At 40.8% G+C, this 17,698-nt stretch overlaps 1 protein-coding gene across 1 annotated transcript in view; it reads left to right on the top strand.

The window, feature by feature from the left end:
* eys (eyes shut homolog) overlaps window positions 1–17,698 on the top strand; it is a 161,923-nt gene that overhangs the window by 112,431 nt on the left and 31,794 nt on the right. The window contains exons 40-41 of the mRNA XM_070841569.1: window positions 6,430–6,606; window positions 17,006–17,156. Of these exons, the coding sequence (XP_070697670.1) occupies window positions 6,430–6,606; window positions 17,006–17,156 (328 nt within the window). The remainder of the gene's footprint in view (window positions 1–6,429; window positions 6,607–17,005; window positions 17,157–17,698) is intronic.

The following is a 17,698-nucleotide window of genomic DNA, read 5'->3' on the forward strand; positions in this document are numbered from 1 at the left end:
TCTTGCCGTGCATGATGTGCTGTGACAGTGTAGAAAACACTAGTCTGTGTTTTCCTCTTCGGGTTAGTCGGTCACAACAGCAGTTACATTTGAGTTGTGAATTAATTGCTGGCGTGCGTGATGAGGCAAACTGAGAGACATTTCAGGTGTTGTGCTCTGATGGCCGTGTTCACGAACAATAACCCAGTGTTATGTGCATTTGTTCTGTCTGTCTCTTGCTACGTGTTGGCAGATTTAGGTACAGTCAATTATGACTGGCATGCAAACTACCTCAAATTGACTGTTTGCTAAACTCCTCCCCCCAAACAGTGATTGTCCACACGTGCTTGTAGTAAGAGGGGACATTATTCCCTTCAAGGCTAAGGAGCATATCATTCCGAACTGGCCTGTGACGGGTTACAATGAAAAAAACAAACCAAAAAGGCTTGTTCCAGACTAGCACATCCACTTTGCTGTATTTCCCCACAGTTTCCAGAGTTTAGCCTTAACCTGAGTAGCTTTTCGCCAAACACACTCTACAGTCGTCCTCCTGAAAGCCTTGTTGTTTGAAATTATCAAGATGTATAAGCAGGCCAGCAAAACAAATGAACTCCACACTACAATACAAAGCTGTTTGCAGCCATAAAGTGCAGAATTAAGACTGATTTGATTTGAAATGGAGTCGGCACAAAAGAATGTCATAGTGTTTTTGAACTAACTCATGGATCTGAGGTTTATTAGCTTAGTTAGCGAGCAGCAGCTAATAAACTCTGCCAGGAACAGTTGTCATGTCACTCTGCAAAATTTAATTGGTTATGAGCTGGAAAATAGAAGCCTGGAAATAGAAGGGATTTCATTTTGGAAGGAGTCTTGTAAGAATTATGTAGGTAATGCACAGGACAATTAATTTCCTTTCAGGACTTTTTCTTGCAACAGTGGTGAGGTTCTCCTCCCTTTTGCTCTCCTGCTCACTTTTCTGTCTCTGCAACTCATAGAGCATTGAACTAACAATGCTTTCAGTCATGGGTTTTCAACGGGGAGCTTAGGATTACAGTAGCCATGAAATGTCGTATGTGCTGTACATTTTAAGCCCGAGGAATAAGCAATGGAAATTCTAATTAGCATTATAAAGAGTTTGAATTATGAAAACCGGATTGATCTTCACCGTCACAACCCCTGAACATGATTCAGGCTGATAGCATAATCTTGTACGTACTGAATACAGGGAAATGTGACAGAACGCTGCTCAAAGCTAATGTTAACACTCATTAACATGGCTTGAGCAGCCCTTGTGCACATGACACCTTTATTTGACACCTCTGCCATGTGTTCTAAAAATGCTCATTTACAGGTGTTTAAGTAATCTCCTGAAATGTTATTTGTCTCTCCGGGCACTGTAACAAAGTGATGCTATTTTTAAGACTTCACTCTCCTTTGTTTCACCCGTGGGAGACAGCTACGCCGAGGGAAGCGCTACCCCCTGTGCTTACAATGACAGAGATGCTGCTTTGCTAAACCAATTATTAAGGATGTTTTGGCCAACTTCTAAACAGCAAGTAGAGAATCAGGAATATGAATCATTCTTTGATTCATTCACTCATTTCTTTCTCTCCGTTGTAGCTTTCAGCGTCAGAGGAGGGTGATTATTAGTGTGCTTCAAAATAGCATTGCATGTGACTGCAGCACATTAAGCACACATATTTCCTGTGACAGTGTGTGAGCTTCAGGCGAACCTTACTAAGTAGAAATTAACCCTGATAAGATGCAACCTAACCCTAACTCTGTTCCTCTGGTGCGATAATGAATAATAGCACAATCCAGTGTATGTATGCAGTAAAGTCCCACCAGCACACCTGTGAAATGAATCCGATGTCATGCTTGATTTCATGATTCTCATTCTCACTATTGTGTAATTTCATTTTCATGTCATTTTTTTTTTTTTTTTAAGTAACGAGATTTACTCTGAGCCTTTTCCCTCCATGACCATAAAGTAAGTTCCTGCTTATCCCTCAACTTGTCACACTCGTAAACTTTTCCTTTAAATACTAGTAGTGGCCTTTTTTTAGAGTCATTTCTGCTGAGTTTGAGGAATCGCTCCTTTCCTCAAAAGCAGTTCAGTCCCTCAGGTTTAACGGAGTGCAATCTCGTGTGAGCACTCATCCAGCGACGTGCTTTGCAGCAGTAGCTCTGATCGCCTGCAGACGAGTCCGAAGGCTGCTTACGTGCTGACAAGGCCTGTGATTGTGTATTGCTACAACAACTTTGCTGGGTAACAACATTATCCTCACATGTTGAATTAAGAATAGACAGAAGAGAATAATAAAGCAGGTCACCCCTGCTCTCTGTTAATTATAGATATGCCATCCCAGCCAGTGACTCATGATGTGGACTTGCTTGTGTCCGAGGTGAAATGCTGACATGTAATAGAATATATAACTAAGAGAATTATCAGGAAGCCTTCGCAGCCTCTTTATCGTGTTGTTTGTGTGAGGTCTAAAGTCTAAAGTCGCTCATTTGACTTCATATCCAAAGAACTTATAGACTTATAAGCACTAGCAGGCTGTACACAAAGAAGAATACTGCAATCTGCACAACACAGTTTCCTTATTGGCTTGGATCAGATTTACAAAAACTCTTTAGGTCTTTATATATTTATTTGTTTGTTTAATTAACGTGGGCAGTGTAGATAAACTTTGGGGAGGAAATACACCAGATGTAAACGTATAAAAAGTGTATAGCTGGAGCTAATTTATAGCCTTCACCCCTGGTTAGGCCTCTACATGCAGGTTAAAACAGCAAAGCAAATCAATACGACAGACTGGGGATAAAAGCAATAGATCCACCAAGCAGCATATAAATTAGTTACCATTAGTTCCACCTCGATCAGCCTCAGCATTTCAACATCTGCTTGATTCATCAGAAAAATAAAATGATATTTTCTATTATAATTGGAGCCATTTTGTATCATTAGTGCTGTTGAGTTAAAGCTGGAGTGTGGAACCTTTACATGTAAATGAATGTTGGTTAATATTCAAGCCTTTGCAAAAATGAGTTGACACAATGCTGATTAATCCCATCAGCAGCGGCTAAAGCTCCGTGTTTCGCAGAATGCAGGAGTTTTTTTTTTTGTTTTTTTTTAATCTGGTGTCTGTGGCGACATTCCTGCACAGGTGATGCATTTATATCAACCAGCAAAGATTAGTGCACCAGAGCTGAAGGGGGAGGGGGGGGGGGGCAACCGTAGTGACGGATCAGCCACAAGGGGGATGGAGAAAAAAAAAATCTATAAAGCATCCAAGAAAGAAAAACAGCAACTCAAAAGAAGGGTCGCAATCCAAAAACTAAGACAGTGAGACCTTTAGGAACGCGTCATAAACATTCGCCAACAGTGTTTGTTTGTTTTGGCCTCTTGGGGGCAGTGAGTTACTCCCTTTTACAATGTCCTGATGTTTTCTAATTGTCATTTCATACATCGGAAAAAATGGTCATAGCCTCTTTCAGTGAAATTTGAAATGCAGGACGGAACTTTTAACCTTTTAATCTTTTGTCATTGTCAAGTTCAGGACCAAAGTACTTCCTAGTTTGATGCTTCAAACTCCTCTTTGTAGTTAAAATGTCAGGTGTCACTGGGCCTTTCTTCGTTAGTATTAGACTCTGAATGCTTGAACACACATAATGTATGGAATATCACCGAATCGGCTAAATCTGCAATGCAATACTTTAATGATAGACTGTACAGACTATGTTTTATGTTTTATATCGGTCCCAAGCAGCTTTCAGACTTACTTCTCAGTCAGATTTTATTTAGTAGCTATTTAGTAGTTTATTTAGCAGATATTTAGTAGTTTATTTAGCAGATGTTTAGCAGGTTTGTGCAGCCTGTGCAAAGGAAGCTTGACATGTGTGAGCAGTGAGTGTTGCTCTCTTATGTCTTGGCCCTGGGGCTGCACCTCTGGTAGTGTGTACCGTAATCCAGGCCTGTGCCTGGTGGATGACTGAGTATTTGATATCAAGTAGCCAACCATAAGACAGGTTTTGTCAAGATAAAGCCAGTTCATGTGGGTACGTCAGAGTTTTAAGCTATGATAAATTGTCTCTTCAAAGAAGACACAGTGGGTCACAGAACCTTGCCAGAGCTACTTTGTCAAGTATGTAAGCATTCAATTGAAAGCTAAGTGATCACAAAAATTAGTTACGCAGTAAATGGCTGCAAGGTAAAGAAGAAGGCAAAAAAGACGAAACCGTTGAGGCAGGAAATTATTCAGACTTGGTCTGTATTGATCACGACCTCCTTCTACGGCTCATTAGCTGACGTCCTTACTTCTCGCATATTTGAAGCTGTGATGTAGGAATTTGGCCAGAGAGGAATAATAAAATGAAAGTTAAGAGCACGGCTTTGTCCCATTTATGTCTTTTCAATGACTTTTACCGAAGCACGGCATCAATTCAATCAGGCTGCACACTTGTTTCTTCTCAGTTCAAGTGCTGCTTCATGCCGTTTGGTTTGTTTGTGTACAACTAATGTAGAAATCAAATTAGTTGCTTGTAAATTCTCAATTTTACATTTTTTCTTTACTTTTTCCAATCTAATCTTTCCCCATTAATAACCCATATTCTTCTTAAACAGCATACATCATTTTTTATTTGTGCATTTGTATCGTTATTGCACTTAATTGACTGTGATTACATTTTTCACATTTTATGCAAATTATATTGTAAAATCTAAATTTGCCCTCGGTGCAGGTAATATTTTACCTGTGAAGAATCTCTCCTGTAGATGTATTGAGGAAAAACAGCAAATATTTTTTAAAACAGCTAACAAGCAGGACTGTGGTGTAGAGCCTTTTTGTTTTTGTGTTTGACATTAATGGGACCTGATGAGGGGGTTGCCGGCTTCCTGCATTGCCAACACACTGGCTCAGTGCTGCCAGCTCTTTTTGTGGGCATCTAGTGTGTGTTTGCTGTAATTGCTGGTGCCTTTAAAAATGAGCCAGCTCAATCTGCCTTACTCAGAAATTGCCAACAAACATTACAGGATTGATTCATCATTTTCAGCCCAAGGAAACTGTTCTTTCCACAACAAAGGAAACAGTTTTTGTTTTCTCTTTGTAATTTAAAGTATTGGCTTTCATGTCTGCTTCACATAATTCTCCACGCAACTCGGAGGAGTCATCCACTCTGATTGGTTGGGAAAAGAGCAAGATTTGGAAAGTGGTAAAGGGCACAGAACCATTTGAGAAATGTTACAAACAGAAACTGTTCTCGAATGTTGGTCCGATAACTGATCATTAAACTGGACCGAGTCTGTTTTTTTACTGGCCCCCAGGCCGCCGAGGAGTCCTTGTTGTCAAATCCTGCAATTCACCTTGCTGATATTTTCACTTATTATATAACTTTGCTCTTTTTCACGGCCTCATTACGGCCATTTTCAGGACAGGCTGTTGATATGAATGACTGATACCCAGGAATTGCGTTATCCCTGCTGCTATGAATAAACCCATTACAGCACTGTCTACCAGTCGTGTCTGACTCACAGAAAAAAAAACAGGAAAGTGAAGTCTAAGTAACCCATTTTATGTGAGTATAAGCCTTAATCTGATTTCACATGAGAGTAAACGAGCCTCTACATGAGTCGTGACATTAGTAGGCGTTAACATCCAGTTATTCCTGTATGTAAAATGTTCCGCAGATTGAATGTCGGTTTATCTCATTGCCACGACCACTCGATCATGGTAGCTGCTGTATTTTTTACATCCTTATCACATTTCTCTGAATTCTCCATATTGCTTTTCTATTACTTTTTACATTCATGGCTCTGCTGTAAAAATCCATTTGATCCCACATCAAAGCACAAGAGGTCAGGAGAGGATGTTCATATTGCCTTTTTGATTTAAAAAAAAAAAAAGAAACCCTTAGTTTTTGGAACCCTACACATACTGTACATTATGTGATCTCAGTGGAGAATAAACTGCACTTTTCCTCCAGAGTTGGACTCTGAAGGTAGAATCCCCTGAGCAGAGGCCGGGGTGGCCTATTTTGAATCGACTGTCATGCATCTGAACAGCGAGCTCTCCACCAGGTGTACAGTGTCCTTTGTGTAAAAGCCAACAGATCATCACTGGCTTGTGGAGTTGATGACCTGAGCTGGTACCTCCTCCACCTCTCCTTAAAGTCATACCCCTTTTTCATCCAGTGGGAAATAACACACCAGCACATAGCCTTGACAGGGCCCCGCTGACTCTTCTCACGGGCGAGCTATCAGTGCTGCGAAGGCACACAAAAGCCAATTCTTGCTGTTCTGTTGGCTAACAAAAACACTGCAGGGCATTGCTGTCACCAGACGGGCCATTCTTCATTTTTAAACTAAGTGTAATTGTGATATTTTCAAGCACAAATGTCTAAGGAATATGTGATTATTACATCAAATGCATTTCTTCCATTTTTGTCTAGATACCACAGTATATATTCCCTCGTTCGACGGCACGTCTTATTTGGAGCTGCAGCCTCTCGCATCCCTTCTCCAGCCTTCTGGTGCCAGTATTAATCTGCCCGCGACTGTCAAGGACACCGCTGTTATTCTCTATTTGACTGTGAAGACAAGATCTACACAGGGCACCATCCTCTTCAGTGAGTATGCTCTTTTTTTAATGCAAACATGTATGAGCACACTGTGAAAGCAAGTACAGATAAAGGCTAGAAAACACACACATCCACACTTGCATGCCCATGATGCTAAAGTCCTTTTTGCTTGAGTGTGTAGTTGTGAGTGCGTAAGGGTTCCTATTTTTGCACGTGATCATCTCGGTGCTTTAAATAATGATGCTTTTAGTGGCTGCTGTGGTGTATGAGGGATAAATGTACATTTTGATCAGGATCCTAGTCAGAATCAGACATACAACACATATTTAGTGAGTTTCACTGTTGATGCTGATGTGTTTTTTTGTTTTATTTTGAAATTTAAAAGTCCTAACTAGACTAGACTAAATTCTGTGCATAAATAAATGTGCAAAATTATGAAAACACCTGAGTTTTAGCTTTAATTAGAAGGTAATCCAGGAATTAGTGTGAATATTGACAAACCCAGATCCAATCCCAGACACTAAAGCTAAGCAAGGAAGATACTTCTGACAGCGTCACATTTTCATTTACTAAGTAGTTTTATTTACATGAATAGTTCAACATTCTGGGAAATAAACCTATTTGCTTCACAGCCAAGATTTAGATAAGAAGACTGATACTATGCTCATGTGTGTGAATAATAATAATAAGTGAATAAATAAGAAACTACAGCCAGGAGACAGTTACAGTAGAAAGGGATAGCATACCCACCTACCAGCTCCTCTAAAGATCATGAATTAACATCTTATATAAATGAGAAAACTTCCCATGAACACTGCACCAGGATTAGAAATAGTTCAGGACTGAAAACCACAACTTTTACACTGTTGTGAAACAGCATGCTGATCCTATATCCAGATTATAGCGGTGCAGCTAAAGTAGAATAGAAGAAACCAATATGTGCTCTGAAGCTCTTCCTGGTAGGACTGCTCTGTGCTTTAGGATGCTGTAGAGACATGTTCTGAATAAGGGCATGAAAAGAGAACTTTGGTTCCTGCCATGCCTGTAATCACTACACAGTAGTTGCTCTTGACGTCTCCTGTTTGCATCACTAATAATGCAGAATGATACGTGTGCTGTATTAGTGAGCCTCTGATTATGTTGGCACATTGAAAAATATGGCCTTGCTAGGCAACACAGTGGTATCACAGAAAAGACAGGAAAGGAAACGGCAAACAAAAAGAAACCTGTATTGATCCAAGTTCTCTAACATATTCACAACGTAGAGGACAATAACACAAGAGAGGAGTAAGATAAGGTGTTAAAGCAGCTGTATGTGGCATGTCAGTTATCACATCCTCATATCAATCACAAATATCAATATTAAAAATCCCCACACTGATATAAAGAAGTCACCTGTGATGCCACGATGAGTCATCTATTGCTGCTGCAGGGAATTTTGGGACACAAAGGTCGATCTTGTGTTTCCAAGGCTACAGGAGGATCGGAGGAAAGGAGGCACTGAGGCTTATGCTTTTTTCTGTCTTCATGAGAATTTGACCAGTTTTTTTTTTTGTAGCTCCCACTTCTGATACGACCAGGGCACACATGCATAATTTGCAGAATTCTTCTTCTTCCTCTAGTGAATAAGGCCGTGTGTCGTGTGATTAGGAGAAAGTGTGAGAGGATGGAAGTGCATGGTGCTCTGGTGAAGGACAGCAGATAGCCTTACCTTTTGTGGGCAGCTGTAAGCCGCCTGTCTTGTTGTTTGACTGCTGATGATCTGGGCTTTAACCTTAAAGCGAACAAAGAAATCCTCTCTAGAAGGCGAGAGCTGGTTGGTCACGTGGAGAGTGAGGAGCCGGCTGACTCTTTAGATCAACCGTGAGCTCTCCAGTACACATCCTCCTCCTGCCTGCCTGCGCTTTTGTTCCCACACCTGCATGCACACAAACACATACACGCTCTCTTTTGTTACGGAAGCATATTTAGATAGGTGGGCCTGATAGCCATTGACTAGACCCTTGTAACAATAGAGCATTGTTTTGGGAGGAGAGGAATGTGTAGATTTGTGGCACTTTTTAGGGCTTAAGAAAGCTGAGCCATGAGAACTTTGTTCCATTTATCCAGCTTTGTGTGTATTATACAGTACATCTATATGTACATATGCATATATTAAGCACTAGCCAGCTTAAGGGTGATGCCCCTGCAGGAATCCCCTGAGCTGTTGGACCTCTAATGACTCAAAAAAAAACATCCAATCGTGTGTCTCGGTGGACCGCAATCGCAGCTCCTCGCTCTAAAAACTGCAGCCACCTTGATCTTGCAAGGCTATCGTTGTCCCCATGTGACATCACAGCAAGTCAGGTGCAAGTCCAACAGAACTGTAACCACGGTGCATTGTGTGGTGATCACGGGTGATTTATTCTGCACCAAGCGGGCACAGACTCGTAACATTCATCTTGCTGGTGTAACCTAGATCAACCCCTTACCTGTGACATCGTCAACACGTTCATGGCCTCTCATTTACATGTTCAGGCCTTATAAACATTGCAGTGCACAACAGGAGTCACCTGCGTTTCCTCTCCTTCGGTCAGAATTTAGATTTTCTGGCTCCAGCTACCGACGCAGATTGGTGGCGAGTCCAGGTGCAAGATATCCCAAAATAATCCAAAATATGTTGTGTGTGTGTGTGACACTGCATGTGCTTCAAAGCAACATAATCTTTTTTACAATTGATGCTAGTGTTATTTTAACATATGGTAGATCGAGGATAAACCAACCGTGTGCTATTCATGATAGATGAGATGCCTTAAAGAGATGCCTAGATCTCTAGATGCCTTAAACACTGTAAGCCAATGTGTTTGAAGATATCTAAAGGTTTTTGGTACTTTTAACATAAAACAGTCTTTTCTCTTACATTTCTCTCTCTAGACTGACTTCGGCCTCCCTCGATGGCTGCTAAGTGCCTTAGTGTTCCACCAAAGACTTAAATCTTTGTGTTTAAGGAGCTATTAATTAGCCAGCTCACAGAACTTAATAGGACTCCAAATGAGTGCTTTATACATTAAAGGGTCAGTGCACTTAGAAGGTCAACCAGCTAAGCCTTAAATGCACATAGACGATGGCACTATCAATTTTAGGGCAAATATGCAGCATCAGAGTCTGACACAGGTGTCGAATCAGAGTGATCAAACGTGTTTGCAATTATATTTTTGAGTTTTTCAATGAGAAAAAATACTTAATTATTAATAAGAATACAAGCGTTTGTCCTTTCAAGTAGACCTACACTACTCACAAAAAGTTAGGGATATTCGACTTTCAGGTGAAATATATGGAAAATGTAAAAAGTGAATGCTACAGTGATATTATATCATGAAAGTAGGGCATTTAAGTAGAAGCATGCACTGGTAATTTTATTCATCTTAAACAATTTATTGAAAGAAAATCTACCAACAGTGGTAGGTATACCACAACAAAACATGTTCAGTGTCTCAATAAATTGGGACGTGGCCAAAGGACGTCCACTCCTCTCCTTTCTGGGACTCTTCCAGTCTCTGTATCACTGTTCCAACCTCCTGATGACACTCTGTGACCCTCTAAGCTCAGTGAACACCTCCGTCTGAGGACTTCCTGTTTGAAGCCTCCAGTGTTGAGGTGCTGCTGATCAACTGTTAGGTGTCGTCTTGGTCTCATGATGTCAGAATGTGAACAGCAGGATGAGGAGGACTGTTTAAATACCAATTCTGACTGAAGCAGGAAATGTATTGGTGGATTCAGGGATCAAACCTGTTGTGAATGTTGCTGTTAAGCTTCTTGTTAGAGAACAGCAGCTGGTGCAGGAAGTACTGAAACACTGAACAGTTGGACATGTGCATTCAAAAGTTTAGAGAAGGTCACATTAAGTTCACCTGGAAAGGTTAGAATGCATTTTAGGTTCATCCTGAGACTTCACCTGAAAGCTGAATATCCCTAACTTTTTGTTAGTGTATATGTGCGTGTTTGTTGTTGCACTGGAGAGTTCAGGAGAAAATTATCCCCAAATTATTTGAAACTGTAAAATGATAGGTTTGAGATCAGAGCAGCAGAATAATTTAAAAACAAAGCATCCAGTATGTCTTATGCAAGCGTACAAGCTTAATGCTTGTTCTGGGATGTTTTTCCAAAAACATCCTGTCACAGGAACAAACAGAATACAGCTGTAGGGAACTCAGGTGTATATTTTTCAATGATGTTTTCGCCCCTAGATACTTTTCAGTTCTTGATTGAGGATACCTTTACAACTGCCACAAGCCATGCAACACTTTGCATCTATAAACTTAGAAACACACAGAAGAAACAGTGTTCAAACAATACAAAGGTTGTGTTCTAGTTGTTCTGGTTCTAACTTACTGTTTTGTCTCTTTGTGTGCAGTGGACTTGAATATCATAGTTTTGCTTTATTAATTATTCATGTATATATATATGTAATATTTTCTACAGTATTTACTATATACTTTTATTTGGAATAAAGAAAGTATCTTTCCCACATATTTCTATTTGGGAGCTGAAAGATCTCAGTGGAGTTTGTTAGAAGAAGATCACATTGGAAAAATGCCTGAAGTTAGTTATCAGATGTGATATGTGTCAAGTGAGGTAAATTTTGCTTGATGTCAAGCTTGCAAAATCATTTCACCTCCTCTCTGTCGTTATTAGTTGTCTCGAATATCCACTGCCACCAGTTATCTGGCCGTGTTGATCTTAAGTCACTGCTCGTCTAAGTCTTCACTGATTTACTTTACTGATTAGTCTGAAAAATAATGACAGCCGTGACAACACGATGCCATCTTCGCTTCTAAAGAGCTTTCACCACTCCCATGATCGAATGTGAACACTGAAATTACTGGAAATAGAATTAAGGTAATTAAATCAGTTCCTACTCTATTCTTTAGTCCAAATCATACTTACAATATTTCACTTGCTGCAGCATGTGGCAGCCAGAAAGCAGACTGTGAGTCTTGTCATAAAGGGAGATGAATGTTCAGAAAGCATATATAGAGGGCGCAGTGCCTTTTATCTAGTAATGCTTCCTGGCTTATAGTGCACCATCTTTTTCACATCAGAGGATAGGAACTGAAAAGAAAACTCCAGAGATCAAACAGACAAAGTTAATCAGAAGAGAAGCAAAAGACATGCATTGAGATGCGGAGAATCTCCTCGTCAGACCTGCTCCTTATTCTCCGCTCCCCTTTTTTACACCTTCTCCCCGAAGCAAACATGTGAGTCTCCCGCTGGACTTCAATTGTCAGCTCTGGAAGAGAAATACGAGGAGGTGGGGTGAAAAAGAGAGAGAGAGAGAGAGATAAAGAGGGAGAGAGCAAGAGAGAGAACAGGTGACAGGCACTGACAAAAGGACGAACGCTCTGTTAGGCTCGGTGCAGAGTAACAGGGCCATGGGGACAGCAGGGAACAATATCCTTACTGAAGAAAAATAGAAAAATAAAAGATGGGGCAGCATTGACATCTACCATAAATAATATTTATCAACCAATGAACTATGCAATAAGCCAAAAGAACCAGCTTGAAAAGGTTTTCTGTCTCTTCCTTGCTGCATTCATTAAACCGTCTCTACTGAATTTTGTAGTATGGCAGTAAGGTGATTATGTGCAGAGCATAATTATGGTTTTACTTGTCATTTATCCACACAAATAGGCTTTAAAGGTTTTATTTGCTAGCTTTGCCTCTGTGTTTTTCCTCTATTATTTTAATACCATATTTTTGAATACCAAATGTACAGAAAATAGATTTCAAATAGCTCCAGTGAAATACCAGATGTTAAAACATTTCTTTCCATTTAGTTTAACATTTCTGGAAATTTGTGCGATAATAGAAATATTCATGAACTTATTAATAATCACATAATGATAAATGATAATTGCCATAAAAGGACACAAAAACAGACCTGATCTATTTCTACCAGCATCACAAACAACAAGAGAGACCTGCTGCTTGCCTGAGAGTCACAAGCTTTACTGAAAATGAGCATCGGATCAAATGAAAAAGTATAAACATTGCCTCTTTGCTCGTTTGTCACCTCAAGTTATATTTCAAGCTGTGCCTTTTCTCAGCCACAGGAAGTCAGCAGCAGTCATACTGTTTTTGCAGTATAACACATCTGATCTACGTTTCCATGACGATTTCAAGCTTTCCTGAAAATCATCACATCTGACAACTGTTTTTAAAAAGAATCTAACAACACAAACAAAAACCGGTTGTGTTAAAAAATAGTCATTTGAAGCAGGGTTGGGATATAAAGACTTGTTCCTTTTGAACAAGCAGGAATCACTACATGTCCCCCCATGTAATGCCACAAATTAAAGATTTGCTCGCAAAAAAGAAGAACACGAGCAATTTTCAGTAGCCCCTCATCTTAGCCGCACAAGCCGCCATATTTAACAGCCAAACAGGCGGGTACAGAATGACAAATTACTGTTTACAGAGCGGAAACATGCTAAGAAGCAGAGGAGTGCAAAGAAGTGCTTCCATCTGTAACAGTGAAGGTAAATGTCAGAACGCAAATATGTGAAACGAATGACTCATCAGTTGCAGCATCATTGTGGTGTGAACTAAAGTGTGTGCTCTCAGGCTGCTCTCTAAGCTCCGCCCATCAGCTGACACAGTTTGCCTTGATAAAGCGCTCGGTGGCCACGTCATAAGGTACACCTGTACGGTCTGATGCAATCCAATACAACTTTTCTGCTGTTCTACTACTTTTATGAAGCCTAAACTAATTTTTTCAGCTGTCGTGGCTTCCAGTATGGTGTGTGTTGTGGCATAGTGTCTGACGGTGCTGCATTATACTGGATTATATTGAGAGGTGTTTCTAATATTCTTCTCCTCTCGTGTCTGTAAACTGGACGGGACCGAAATTAGAAACTCTGATTTACACATTCCCAACAAAAACTAAAACTGAACATTATAAACTTCACAGTGGTTGAATTTATGGCAGGACTTTAGTTTAAAATAAATGTATGTACAATTAATTAGTAAAAATTAGTAAAAAAGTAAAGTAAAAAGAAAAAATACTTCCCAAAAGAGCAAAGAACATTAAGAATGCATATAGAAATCTTCAAAAAAAATTTAACTGCAAATATAAGATCAAGCCTAATTGGTGCATGGGAATGGGAAAGTGTTTTTGTTTGAGCATATTTAATGCACAGCCAGAAACATAAACTTGAAATAACAATTCTTAATTAATAATAATTCATAAATCTTGAAAAAAGTGATGCAGTGCAGCCTGTGTCAGTGACTGGGACTCTCCTGCTCTGATTGGTTGTTGTCACTGTTGTTTTCAGGCACACTGGATTCTTGTAGAGGACGTTAGGAGCAATGGGAGAAGGAATCTGGTTCTTTCACAGATTACCTGTGTTCTGTACTTCTGTCAGGATGCAGTGACAGTTTCAGCAAATAGGAATTATGATAACAGCATGTCTCTGGATGACCACGAATAGATCCCTAGGGAACTTTGTATACAACGTCAGCCTTTACAGGCACAAAATTACTGAATGGCAGAGAGAAATTTGTCCCTTCGAATCGGATTCAAACTAACGAAATGCTGCAAGCAAATAAAAACACTGTCTCCAGTCTCCACTGCTGCTATTTTGTGAGCGAGTAAGAATCCTGCCCCTCCACAGAGCAAGGACAAGGAAATGGTGGATTATCTGAACAAGATTTTTTTCTCTGTGGTCCATTTGGCAACAGTGGTTTTCGTAAGATGGCACTGTTAAGTGCATCCATGTTGAGCCTCGTGACAGGGAAGACCTCCAAGTCTTCGTAGAAAATGCATTATCAGAGTGCAGCATATTAAGCTAAGCGTAGCCTATTTCCAACAAAGAGATTAGGATTTTCTGGATGCCCTTCTTACCCAGGAGGAATTGTTCAGAGCTTTCATATCAGTTGCCATGCAGCCTTGAAACAACAAGCTCAGCTTTTGCGCCATTTTTTTCTGGAGGCTAAATCTGTTACCCATGCCATCGCTTCATGAGAGATGGCACACGCATTGTGAAGAGTCAAGACTGTCTCTGCAGCCCACATGCCTCTGTCTAAGTCAGCCCTCCACTCTTACGTAGCTCAGGCTCAATTATCATTGTTGTAGAGGTCAACGTTACTTGTGTTGCTGCTACTCAGTAGTTCCCTCTGCAGTTCTGGCTCCTTGTCACTCTCTCTAATTCAGCTGAAATGTTAAGGGTACTGAAACATTTTAGGTCTCTTTAACAGACAGTAGTGTTGTGTCTTCTACCCTGCTACTATGTCTGTGACTTCCTGTCTGCAGCACAAGAGTTTCAGGCTGCCTTTCTTTCTCTGCCCTCACAAAGCTGCATTCTTATGCTGCCTGCCCTCTGCTCATGTCTTTGTAGACAGTTGTGCGGGTGTGCACTCTCTCTCCACCTCCCTCCTGAAGACCCTAGCAGCCTGTGTGGGAGGATTAATGTTGCCCCTGTCTGTCTCTCCCCCACCACACTGTCTCACTTGCAAGAGACTCGAGAGGCTGCAAGAAAGATCCATTGTGATATAATGTCCTGGAGTTCACCATCAGGCTGCTACCATTGTTTTCATGGGAACCCAAGCTGTGATTGGACCTGCAACATAACAAACAGCACCAAGCGACTATTCTCCTGGTAGCCAGAAAGGATCAGACCTACAAGTGATCCATGATAGAAGGAGCTTCTGCATAGAGGGATAGCCTCTTGCTTCGTTTTCTTCCACCTCCAGCAGCAGCAGATCAGAGTTACCACATGACCCCAGCTGAACATGTCTATTTAGGCAGAGAAAAGTAGATACTTCCCTCTTAAGGCAGAGAACTCACTGCCCACTGCTAACCCATGACACTCCACACATATTTGCATAAAGGCCACAGCATTAATGGTTAATGAAAACCTTCCTTTACTTGGAAGTCAGACACAGCTCATGGATATTCTAGAAATGGAGCACTGTGGTACACAGAGATCATCGGCTAATACAGATTTAGTGTTGGTGCATTGTGCTGCAAACCATTATCACGAGTGTGCAGCGCTTTATGTGTGATGCCCAGACAGAGACATCTTCTCGTAGCTTTTTGCATGACCGGAGTTCTCCAGGTGGCTAAAGCTAGCGAGCTAAAAGACAAAATCTGAGTCACAGCGAAGTGAGAGAACTGTTGTGAGTTACCCAGCAGCCGTAAGTCAGCGTGCACTAATGGTAGCACTATGCTTGTAATGGTTATTTTGCTAGAGTAGTTTATTTGTTAGACTGAAGAGTTAAGAGAGGTTGTGAGTCAGCGATTGTGCACTGAGCGAAAGAGAGACCCCGACACGGAGCATTGTGGACCCGTCCTGCTTCAGTAACGTTAGTCAGGCAGTATTCAGTGTTCGTGTGCTTTGGGGGAGCGCTTTTGGAGGGAGACCTGCAGGGATGGGAGGGGTGGGATATTTTGGGGCTGGAAAATATAGCTACTCTCTTAGTTTTTCCAGTGTTACAGGCCCTGCCCTTAAAGCCCCTGCAGATGGAAGTGTCAGATGGAAAGTTCTTCTGTCTTTTAGTAAGAATAATGATGGTTTTCTAGATCCTTTTTAAATTGGCTCTTCAGACCCGTCGGGTGGATTTCTCTCTGATTATTTCTCTGTTTTTCTGTTATCTTGTTACTTTTCACTGGGCTTTAAGTGACTGACTCATTTGCCCTTTGGTCCAGCCAGGCTGAATGCTTTATGGAAGAAGTAGAGCAGTGTTGTAGTGAGTGGTGCATATAGACAGAGCCCATCTTTTGAGCCTCAGACCACTTAGAGTTCATCAGGTTTAAGGGAGGAAACATTGCATTTTGAGCTGTGCTATCTGTCTGTGTGTTTATTGGCATGTTATGTGAAGCAAACAACAACTTGAATTAGGTTCTTGGTAAACTCCTGTCTAAACAAAGGCATACCCATTGGCTGTGCAGTGGCATTTGTTGGCAGGCAGGAATACTCCCTTGGATTTTCATGTGCAGGGTATTGATCAAAACAAGTATGACATTTACCAGGTTCTCCTTGCTGGGTATGTCTATGTTCCTGTGAATCCTACTTGTTTTCCTTGGTACAGTATAGCACCGCTGTTGCCCTGCTGCTTAGCAGGACAGATGGGCAGGGGTTTACACATCATTATGTGTAGTCAGCCATATTTTGCATTTGTGTATTGTGTTTACGTAATTTAAAAACAAATGGAAAAAGTCCCGTCTGTCCATACGTGACTCTGACCCTAATGTAATTACTCACCATCGTCTGTTTCTAACCTTTCTAATGTCTCCATCATCTTCCTGTCCAAACATTTTTGTTTCATTTCACACTCTGAAGGAACTAATTTTCTTTACTCAATATCATTAGAGTTAAGCCTGAAGTAATGTCATAAATATTGAAATTTGCATAATGTATTGAATTTGGAAAAGAGACTTTTTACTAACCACATTTTCTTTCCATTTCAGTTCAGGAGCAGAACTTTGGGGATCAGTTCATTCATCTGTTCCTTCAAGATGGAAGCCCTGTTGTTAAACTTGGGTGTGGTGGCAGCCATGTGCTGAACGCAGCTGCAGGCCAGATCATCAATAATAACCGATGGATCCCAATCACAATCCGGTATGATCAGTCACAATCCTTAATACTCCATTGTCAAAGTCATTATTACAGTCTTAGAAATAACACCTTTTTATCATTATTATTTGTGCAACTAATGAGCATAATATTTATTAGCTATTTAAAAAAAACAAGGGAAAACAAGGCTTTGTGCAGGAAGTACCATCATGCATAAGAACAGTGTTTGACACCATAAAGAAGCCACCGAGGATGAATCAATAAGATGATATCGATGGCAAAGATTTCAAACTAGCTCCCCAATCTAATTATGTTCAATGGGATTTTTACACAAGGTTGCATTTCATTGGTGTCTTTGATAAAACCCTGTGAAAGCGTGTCCGTCCGGTTGCTCGTCCAGGTCACTGTTGATCTGAGAGTTGATTCAACATTAGTCCAGAATTCACTACATCAGACCAACCCCAACTTTGACGCCCTGGATCTGTGTGCACCTCAGCAACAGTGCGGTCCCTGACGTGTGACGAAATGTCACAGAAACAAAGAAAAGTGACCAGAGTGCTGGCAGTCTTGGTTCTGGCATGGTGAGT

The sequence above is a fragment of the Pempheris klunzingeri genome, chromosome 12 (assembly GCF_042242105.1).
Source record: "Pempheris klunzingeri isolate RE-2024b chromosome 12, fPemKlu1.hap1, whole genome shotgun sequence".
NCBI lineage: Eukaryota > Metazoa > Chordata > Actinopteri > Acropomatiformes > Pempheridae > Pempheris > Pempheris klunzingeri.